The sequence below is a fragment of the Eptatretus burgeri genome, chromosome 1, assembly GCF_056783735.1.
Source record: "Eptatretus burgeri isolate ZD-2024b chromosome 1, Ebu_testis_v1, whole genome shotgun sequence".
Classification (NCBI taxonomy): Eukaryota; Metazoa; Chordata; class Myxini; order Myxiniformes; family Myxinidae; genus Eptatretus; species Eptatretus burgeri.
The window spans coordinates 78,337,060-78,348,692 of NC_140961.1; the positions used below are offsets into that span (position 1 = coordinate 78,337,060).

The window sequence follows — 11,633 nt, forward strand, 5'->3', positions numbered from 1 at the left end:
AAACTACACAAACACCACTCAAAACACACTGCACAAAACTACACCAACACCACTCAAAACACACGACACAAACGCCACACAAAACACACTGCACAAAACTACACAAACACCACCCAAAACACACTCCACAAAACTGCACAACACCACTCAAAACACACTGCACAAAACTACACAAACACCTCTAAAAACACACTGCACAAAACTACACATACGCCACTCAAAACAGACGACACAAAACTACACAAACGACACTCAAAACACACTACACAAAACTACACAAACACCGCTCAAAAAACACAACACAAAACTACACAAACAACACTCAAAACACACTACACAAAACTACACAAACACCGCTCAAAACACACGACACAAAACTACACAAACACCACTCAAAACACACTGCACAAAACTACACATACGACACTCAAAACACACTGCACAAAACTACACAAACACCTCTAAAAACACACTGCACAAAACTACACATACGCCACTCAAAACAGACGACACAAAACTACACAAACGACACTCAAAACACACTACACAAAACTACACAAACACCGCTCAAAAAACACAACACAAAACTACACAAACAACACTCAAAACACACTACACAAAACTACACAAACACCGCTCAAAACACACGACACAAAACTACACAAACACCACTCAAAACACACTGCACAAAACTACACAAACACCACTCAAAACACACGACACAAAATGACACAAACGCCACTCAAAACACACTGCACAAAACTACACAAACACCACCCAAAACACACTACACAAACACCACTCAAAACACACTGCACAAAACTACACATACGCCACTCAAAACACACTGCACAAAACTACACAAACACCACTAAAAACACAAAGCACAAAACTACACATACGCCACTCAAAACACACTACACAAAACTACACAAACGACACTCAAAACACACTACACAAACACCGCTCAAAACACACGACACAAAACTACACAAACAACACTCAAAACACACGACACAAAACTACACAAACACCGCTCAAAACACACAACACAAAACTACACCAACACCACTCAAAACACACGACACAAACGACACACAAAACACACTGCACAAAAGTACACAAACACCACCCAAAACACTCCACAAAACTGCACAACACCACTCAAAACACACTGCACAAAACTACACATACGCCACTCAAAACACACTGCAGAAAACTACACAAACACCTCGAAAAACACACTGCACAAAACTACACATACGCCACTCAAAACAGACGACACAAAACTACACAAACGACACTCAAAACACACTACACAAAACTACACAAACACCGCTCAAAAAACACAACACAAAACTACACAAACAACACTCAAAACACACTACACAAAACTACACAAACACTGCTCAAAACACACTACACAAAATGACGCAAACACCACTCAAAACACACCTCACAAAACCACACAAACACCGCTCAAAACACACTACACAAAACTACACAAACGACACTCAAAACACTGCACAAAACTACACAAACGCCACTCAAAACACACTGCACAAAACTACACATACACCACCCAAAACACACTCCACAAAACTACACAAACGCCACTCAAAACACACTCCACAAAACTACACATACACCACTCAAAACACACAACACAAACCTACACAAACAACACTCAAAACACAGGACACAAAACTACACAAACACCGCTCAAAACACACTACACAAAATGACAAAAACAACACTCAAAACACACTACACAAAACTACACAAACAACGCTCAAAACACACGACACAAAACTACACAAATGACACTCAAAACACACTACACAAAACTACACAAACGACACTCAAAACACACGACATAAAACTACACAAACGCCGCTCAAAACACACTCCACAAAACTACACAAACACCACTCAAAACACACTACACAAAACTACACATACACCGCTCAAAACAGAGTACACAAGACTACACAAGCAACAGTCAAAACACACTCCACAAAGCTGCACAAACACCGCTCAAAACGCACGACACAAAACTACGCAAACACCACTCAAAACACACTCCACAAAACTACACATACACCACTCAAAACACACGCCACAAAACTACACAAACACCACTCAAAACACACTCCACAAAACTACACATACACCACTCAAAACACACGCCACAAAACTACACAAACACCGCTCAAAACATACAGCACAAAACTGCACATACACCACTCAAAACACATGACACAAAAATACACATACACCACTCAAAACACACTGCACAAAACGACACAAACACCGCTCAAAACACACTACACAAAACTACACATACACCGCTCAAAACACACGACACAAAACTACACATACACCACTCAAAACACATGACACAAAACTACACATACACCACTCAAAACACACTCCACAAATCTACACAAACACCACTCAAAACACACTGCACAAAACTACACATACACCAGTCAAAACACACTGCACAAAACTACACATACACAACTCAAAACACACTACACAAAACTACACATACACCACTCAAAACACATGACACAAAAATACACATACACCACTCAAAACACACGACACAAAACTACACAAACACCACTCAAAACACACTCCACAAAACTACACATACACCGCTCAAAACACACGACACAAAACTACACATACACCACTCAAAACACACTCCACAAAACTACACATACACCACTCAAAACACACTACACAAAACTACACATACACCACTCAAAACACTCCACAAAACTACACATACACCACTCAAAACACACTACACAAAACTACACATACACCACTCAAAACACACTCCACAAAAATACACATACACCACTCAAAACACACTACACAAAACTACACAAACACCACTCAAAACAATTCCTAGTGAGGGTCTGCAATCTGATTGCTCTTGTTCTTGTTTAAAATGTAGTACTGTGTATTGATGGCTGAAAATATGGCCAATAAGTATGTAAATCAGATTGTGTTTGCCTGTTGTAAATTTAACTGACGCTTATCTGAAGTAAGCCAAATATGGAAGAATGTTTGTAGATTTAGAGTTCAAAGGTTATGCTCGAGTGCAGTCTCAGGTTCTTTGGCATCTGTAATGTAATAACTTGTATTAACAACATTTTTTAGAATGTGAGAGGATGTTCGTCCAAGAGGTATGTAAACAAGGTCGGGATGGTCACGAGAAATGGCGATGTGAAACCATCCCGACATTGATCTATAAATAATGTTTGTCCCGAGACAAGACACGAAGTGTGTGTGTGTGTGTGTGTGTGTGTGTGTGTGTGTGTGTGTGTGTGTGTGTGTGTGTGTGTGTGTGTGTGTGTTTTTTGTGTGTGTGTGTGTGTATGTGGGTGTGTGTGTGTGTGTGTGTGTTTGTATGTGTGTATGTATTTGTGTGCATGTGTGAGTATGTATGTATGTATGTATGTATGCGTGTGTGTGTGTGTGTGTGTGTGTGTGTGTGTGTGTGTGTGTGTGTGTGTGTGTGTGTGTGTGTGTGTATGTATGTATTGTTGTGGATTCTCACCACTCCGGCGTGCGGGCAACCGCGTTTAGCTAATTGCGGCCGCGTGCCCACCGACCGTGGCAATCCAGTCACAGCTTTTCGGATCAACGCCGAAACCCAGCTACGGGTGTTGTTAACCACACCATAAATCAGCCAACTCTTCTGTCCATGCGCGACAGGGTTGATCGCCGAATTGTCGATTTACCTAATTATTCGCGCAGACAGAAATGCCGGGGATTTACACCTCAACGGGACCCGTACGGACACGAGCCGCTTTAAGCAGCTCGCTCTGTTTGCGATTGCCGAGCGGTTTATTATCGCCAAGCCCCGTCGGACTCGATTACCTTATCGGTGTTAAAAACCAGCTGCTTATTCCGAACACAATTATGGCAGTTCAATGGAGAAAGGGACGCAACGAGCAGGTGCATATTCAAACAATGACATTTATTTATACATGCACATATACAAGCAAGGCAATGAAGCAATTGGGAGTGGGGGGGGGGGGATGGGGACAAAGACACAAGCAAGAAAAACCTACAGCCATTGTCTATTTATTCTGTACATGCACTTAACCACAATTCTACTTAGCGGACAAGGCGCCACAGACTTCCATGCAAAAACCCCAGGAAAGAAAAGGGAGAACAGGGCCCGTAGGCCTTTAATGTTCTGCGGAGCTGTGAAGACCGAAGGAGCTCCGCGAGACCGTGCAGGTTACCTGCCACCCTCGTGGTGACTCGCTGGGCCCTGGTTCGGCGACCCTCGATGTGTCTCGTTGTCGACACGGCAGCTGGTGTATTGGCAGCTCAGTTGATCCAGGCCTAGCCGTGCGGCCTGGTCGATCGGGCCCGGCCAACGACGCCTCAGAGGAGCGAACGGGCCTTGCTCTTTTATAGTTGATGCTCTCTTAAGAGCCCGCTCACTCCTCAGCATCGCTTGGACTGTCCCGGGGCGCGATCACTTCAGACTGTTATGTCGCTGGCTGGCGACTTCTCTCTGGCTGCCTCCACCGACCCACAACTCTGCACGGCACTGCAGGCTTGGCTGGACTCCAGGCTCCAAACTCTGAACTGCAGACTCCAGACTCCACTCCGACCTCAACCCCGACTTCCACTCAACTCAACTCAACTCTCGGTGTTTCAGCCCGGCCTTTTATCGGGTTCGGGGGATGGTGTTTGGTCTTTCACCTCTGACCCTTCACCCCTCGCTGGCTCCGCCCCTTTTGTCATTCTGATCCGATCTTGCCGTCAAACACGGACAACGCGGACGTGGTATAAATCACCGGCTTTCGCTCCAACGAGGGAGTCCTAACGTTTGTCGGTGGAAATGCCGTTCGTCTGTGGATGCCGTTGCTGGCAAAAAGATGGCGGCGTTTGTGGAGATGCTGGTGAGGAGATGTTGGCGGTTGTGGCGAAGGTGGTGAGATGTTGGCAATTGTGGCGAAGGTGGTGAGATGTTGGCGGTTGTGGCAAAGATGGTGAGGAGATATTGGCGGTTGTGGTGAAGGTGGTGAGGAGATGTTGGCGGTTGTGGCGAAGGTGGTGAGGAGATGTTGGCGGTTGTGGAAAAGATGGTGAGGAGATGTTGGCGGTTGTGGTGAAGGTGGTGAGGAGATGTTGGCGGTTGTGGTGAAGGTGGTGAGGAGATGTTGGCGGTTGTGGCGAACGTGGTGAGGAGATGTTTAAAATAACGATAGGAAAGAATAACACTACCTCAAAGATTCACAGCCCGGCACACAAATAAATCCCGTTATACATCGGTGGGGAAATCTAATCTGGACACACACTTATCGACATAACTGATCTTCGGGGAACCTGAATGGTGATCTGTGAATTTCCACAACAGTATTTATGTATGTATGTATGTATATGTATGTATGTTTGTTTGTGTATGTATGTATGTATGTTTGTGTGCATGTGTGCATGTATGTATGTGTGTATGTGTGTGTATGTATGTATGTATGTGTCTGTGTGTATGTATGTGTGTGTGTGTGTCTGTATGTATATATGTGTGTCTGTATGTATGTATGTTTGTGTGTATGTGTGTATGTATGTGTGTCTGTGTGTATGAATGTAGGTATGTGTGTGTGTGTTTGTGTGTTTGTGTGTATGTATGTGTGTCTGTGTGTATGAATGTAGGTATGTGTGTGTGTGTGTTTGTGTGTTTGTGTGTATGTATGTGTGTCTGTGTGTATGAATGTAGGTATGTGTGTGTGTGTGTTTGTGTGTTTGTGTGTATGTATGTGTGTCTGTGTGTATGAATGTAGGTATGTGTGTGTGTGTGTTTGTGTGTTTGTGTGTATGTATGTGTGTGTGTTTGTATGTGTCTACATATTTGTGTGTATGTTTGTGTATGTGTGTGTTTGTGTGTATGCATGTATGTGTGTTGTGTGTGTTTGTATATGTATCTATGTATGTGTGCATGTATGTATACATGTATGTTTGTGTGTATGTATGTTTGTGTGTATGTGCGTGTATGTGTGTATGTGTGTATGTATTTGTGTGTGTATGTGTGTATGTATGTATGTGTGTACAGTATGGATGTGTCTGAAAATCATTGGTAAAAACAAGGCTGGCCCGATCTCTACCAAATTTTACATACGTGTGGGCAGTACCCAGTGTGACGGTCATGGGCACAAAGGTAACAATCACCTCGCTCCCTCGTCGTGGGTGGGTGATGAATTACAAATTACACCAAAGGCTGTTTCTTGTAACTTTTTAATTCAGCCCTCTTTCAGAATGATAAGGCGGCTGCCCCATATTCTACCACTTGCTTGTACAAGTTAAAGATCCCACATTAAGTACCCCTTTGAAAAGATTAGTCCATAATGGTGAGTAACACGACCAGATTCTTCAATCCTTTCGTCCGTACCCACCATGTTCAAGAGACACCGCATCAGCAACTTAACTGTACCGGTACAGTGTCCCCATGTAATGGTGCAACCAGCCGAGTATTCCAGTATATCATCCCGTTCAATGGCATATATGATATGTGAATTGAACTATGTGAAGGCTGTGTACAATGGCTTTTTAAAACCCACACAATCTGAAGGATTCCTCAGCAATTTCCTATAATTGGGGAACAGATTACACCGTGCCTGCGTGCCTTGTTTTTCTTCTTCACTCCAAGGTTGCTATTTAATTATTTTATTCATCAAAAGCAGGTCAGGAATAACCACAATCCCAACATACCGCGATGGAGAGAGCGACAAAAGCACTTACACCGAAATGTAACAAAGCAAAGACAAATGATGGATTGGAAGTCTGGTATTCACAGAGTCAGGAATGCCATGGGAAAGCAAGTCAGTAATGGATGAGTTATTAACATGTGATGAAAAGCTTATTGGCATTCAAGGAAATAGCACACAAAACAATGATTGACAAACAATGGAATGGCAGTGAGCACACACAACAACGATTGCTGACATCCAATGGAATAGTTACACTACGAAGAAGCATCTAAATGACTTACCTGGTGTATTTATGGAAACACAGTGTTGCCCTTCTGGCATCAGGCTCGAAACCTGGAGACGTCCAAGTAAAATGCTCTCAGACCTGCGAAATGTAAAGGCAGATGGGAATGTTTGGTACAAAATATGTGCAAGGACATATACATAAGGACATATATATATATATATATATTTTTTTTTGCCAAATATTACTTTAAATGTGCTTCAAATCAAGCCACCTATGATTTAAGACTTTTTGTGGCATAATGCATGATGTTAACACTTCAGCTCACATGTTTAACTGTGACAGCATTCCATGAGATGTGGTGTTGTTGTGGTGGTCTGGAGTACCTTTAACTTTGAGCAATGACACCTGGCTTATACTTTTCTGGTTTGGACACGTATTTCTTCGGCATGGGAAAACACCGGCCAACAGAGTCCTCCTGGTGCTGCCACAGGGAGAGAGAGAGAGAGAGAAACTCAGGAAAAGATGAAGGATTCCTGAGATTTGTCAGCTCGTGGAGTGTGGTTAAATCTCGCTCCTGAATTACCCCAGCTCTGATGTGTCTGGATTTGGCATCTGGCCAGGGCTTGAATATCCCTCCACCTCTCCCTCCCCACCTCCTCCTCCTCCCCACCCTCCACTTCCTCCCACTCGACATACAGAAACGTACCTGGTAGCAAATGAATCACATGCACAAGTATTGTATTCTCCGTCCCAGTTTAATACATCAATGTGTATGACTCCTCCTTCCTTTCACAACTTTAATTCTCTCTGCTCTCAATTCTGCATCCTTCCACCCAAGCGTGACTAACTATGGTTTCGTAATCCAAGCAGCATACCTCTCTGACGGTGATGCCTAGATCTTTCAACAAATTCCAATGTGCTCTTGCCAGCTTGTTTGTCATTTTAACTTGGGATGGCGACAAGAAAAGAGGACTGACTGCATTTCTGGCATATGTTGTTACCTGGTATGAATACTGGCACACGAGTTCAGTGACAGGTACAGAAACATTAATTTCACAGATGCAATCCCCTGCCAAGAAAATACCTCTCAAGAAGGAAATGCATGGTTTTGACTTCTCTCCCTTTGCATTGTGCGCGTGTGTCAGCTCTTATGGCTCACCACTCATTGTCCACGGAACAAGAATTTCAATGAGTGTGTGGGAGAGGGGAAGAGGGGGAACGAGAGAGGGGGAGGGTAAAGAAAGAGAAATATCCACACGAGGGCACTGCCATGAACCACTACCCAAAAGGGACAGTGTGCAATGCTTTTGGTGGTTTTTATAAAAGTTTGCTTCAATACCAGTCTCTAAGGAAAGCCGTTACGGACTCATTTGTCCTATCGAAGGCGACCATAAAATATGGCTGATGCAAACCAAAGCACCGGCGGTGAGATGGCAGATAAAGATGGAAAAGGAACGTGTCGGAATATTAAAGGCAGTGAAAAATACGAACGCTTTTGCCCAAGATGCCGAAGAATTGAAGATTGCAGATTGTGCTACAAAAAAGAAAAACCAGAACCAGGCATCCTGTGTGCGTGATGACACATAATGAGTGTAGAGGACTTGTGAAGGTTTCCTTTATTGCTTGTGCACTATAACCTGCAATTTTCTCATACATCAGTCTCCTTGGAAACTGGAAACACCCCCAAGGTGCAGGTTGGGCTTGTGCCCTCGCTGTCCTCATCATCTCCTCCGGCGATGGTAATCTATCTTCCCATTCACCGTTCTTATCCATCCCGATTCTTTTGCTCATGTTCATCATGTTTCTCTCTTCGAACCTCAACTCCTCATCAGACCTCTTCTCCGAGCTCCCCTGAACTGCATCTCCTCCTCCATATCGCATTCCTCCATGGTCCTTATTCGTTCACTCATCTTGTTATCTTTCTCTTTGCACGTCAACTTGTCGTCCTCACTTGCCACATTCCTCGAGGATCTTATTGTCATTCCATCAGAACGGTCTCACTTCGACAAACCAAACCGAATCACGTGTTACCGGTGGCAATTTGGTTTATTTTACAAACCGAACAGACATATCTGATATCCAGGATGGCCAATGGAGAGGTCAATGTAGGCAACAGCTCGGTCCGTTTTATTTATTTTCTTCTCTGTGCTTCGTTATGGGGGTCAAGGATCCTTTCATCACTTGTTTGTAACGTCTTCATTCATACCTGATGGGTTTCATCTGTACACGTCATCGCATGCATACTTGGTTTTGATTTAATTTTTCTAACTTTCATGATATATTTTTTCCATACTACTCTATTTGCCTCCCTATATCTTTCCAACCATCCCACCAGGGTGTATTTAGCATTGCTTTGCCCTAATCCTAAGTTAACAATATATTTGGCCTATATAGCAGTCGAGGCAGAAATATATTGTTGGTGTTCACTCACAATGATGAGTGAGCACCTCGTCAAAAGGGCAGTCAACCTCGGCAGGAAGTGATTTAAGTGGCTCTCTGCGGTTACCAGGAAAAGGACTAATCTCTGGACATTATTCACTAAATCCTGATGGAACAGAAAGACTGACACTCAGGGTTGAGTAAAGCTTTTAGAGACCAGGAAACTGCAATGTAGCATCTTGCGAGGGTACCAGCACACAACGACCCACTCTTTTTGAGACACCGATGAGATGGGGCTGGCAGGATAGTCTAGATTCCAGAGGGATGCACATTCACCTCTGAGCTGCGTAGCCTGGGTTCCAATCTCAACCCAGCTAAAAACTGCTACCTCGGTGTTTCACAGGCAGGGCGTTTCATCAATGTATGTGCTACCTCTCGAATGCATGTTGCATGGGTATCCCCGTCTGCCAGCATTAGTTGGTGGACGTTCAATAGCCTACTGTGTCCTTTGTAAAGGGTAGCGAGGCGAGCTATCGCCGGCACCCTGAACAAATTCTTGCTCTAAGTTACAGGGGCACTGCATCATTGGTGGAGCTGCATTTCCAGAAAATGATGTCACCTGCAGCCACGTGCTGCATCTATCTATAATTCCAGCAATCTCTGTGTGTCTGTGTCTGTGACCGCTGTTTCTTGACAACCGCTGGTCCGATCTAATTGAAACTTGCCAGGTATATTGCTGGGGACCTGAGGATGTGCCTTTCCAAGGTTTGATATTAATCGGATAAGTGCTTCCCAAGTTATGGCCATTTATTTACCAAACCAATGACAGGACACGGTGCTATGACATCACGTTTGACGTCACAATAACACGCCGTTTGAAAGATTTTTTTTTCCACATACGGGCACGTACGAGTATGAAAGAATAAGATCAATGAGATATTTAAGTCCATAAGCAAGTATTACCAAATGGGACAACCAGCTTAAACATCTACCTCCAAAAACAATGCCCTACTCTCTGGTGCAGCCCTCTGCCGGTAAAGAACCAGAATGATAGTTTACATTCATATCCCATGCATTCAGCTGATAATCAAGATCTGGAGATGAGTAGGCCGATGCCATACCTCCGAGAGATATCCAGCCAGCTGAAGCCAAAAATGTCTGTATCAAATAAATAAATAAATATATATATATATACATATATATATATATATATATATATATATATATATATATATATATATATATATATATATATATATATATATATACATATGAAATGTTTGTTTGTTTGTTTGTGACCCTACCCCTCTGAGCTCCTTTGGTTAATCGCCACGAAACTATATAAGATCACATTATTTACCACGGTGTACCTAAATAGGGGTTTTAAAGGGTCTTTTTCTCACAATTCATCTATCTATAATTCCAGCAATCTCTGTGTGTGTCTGTCTGTTTGTCTGTCTGCGACTGCCGTTTCTCGACGACCGCCGGTCCGATCTCATTGAAACTTGCCAGGAATATTGCCGGGGACCCGCAGATGTGCCTTTTCGAGGTTTGAAATCGATCGGACGAGCGGTTCCCAAGTTACGGCCATTTTATTGCTTTTTCAGTGTTGAAAAGGTGTATATATGGCAGCTGAAGGTGTCGTTCCACCTTCTCACCTTATCATGCCAATTTTTTCCCAAATTATTAATAACCGGACGATCACCAGTCCGATCGGATTGAAACTTGCCAGGAATATTGCCGGGGACCCGCGCATGTGCCTTTTCAAGGTTTGATATCAATCGGACGAGCGGTTCCCAAGTTACGGCCACTTATCTGTCAACCAATGACAGGACACGGTGCTATGACATCACGAATGACGTCACAATTAATGTCCATTTAATTAATGAAAAATTTTTTTTGAAGGATTGACGCACAATTCTTCTTCTTCGTTTGGTATGACGTCACAATCGACACTGGGGACCTGGGTATGTGCCTTTCTCAAGGTATGTGCTAAACTCCTAAGGTTTGATTTAATTATTATTCAAATTATTAATTAATCCCAAGGTTTGAATTTTCCTGAGGGAAACAGCTATTTCCCAAGGGTTTGAAAGTTGTTTTTTTCCCAAGGTTGGAATTAATCGTTGTGAATACATTTACAGAGAGAGGGATGAGAGAGGAGGGGGGAGAGAGAGAGAGAGGAGGGGGGGAGAGAGAGAGAGAGAGAGAGAGAGAGAGAGAGAGAGAGAGAGAGAGAGGAGGGGGAGAGAGAGAGAGAGAGAGAGAGAGAGAGAGAGAGAGAGAGA

General features: G+C 43.4%; 1 protein-coding gene across 15 annotated transcripts in view; it reads right to left on the reverse strand.

Annotated features, from left to right (window-relative positions):
- The window catches only part of LOC147034800 (MYND-type zinc finger-containing chromatin reader ZMYND8-like), a 138,940-nt gene extending 131,392 nt beyond the window's left edge, over positions 1-7,548 (reverse strand). For 6 of the 15 annotated variants that reach the window (XM_085889540.1, XM_085889503.1, XM_085889513.1 and 3 more), the window contains exons 1-2: positions 7,353-7,541; positions 7,025-7,107 (exon numbers count right to left, since the gene is read on the reverse strand). Coding sequence is in view for 1 of the 15 variants with exons in the window: in XM_085889467.1 (XP_085745593.1) it covers positions 7,025-7,064 (40 nt within the window). In the remaining 14 variants the exon portion in view is untranslated. Of the gene's footprint in view, positions 1-7,024; positions 7,108-7,352 lie in introns of all 15 variants that reach the window. The other 9 variants (XM_085889532.1, XM_085889557.1, XM_085889574.1 and 6 more) reach the window with 5 other exon arrangements.
- Positions 7,549-11,633: the final 4,085 nt, after the last annotated feature.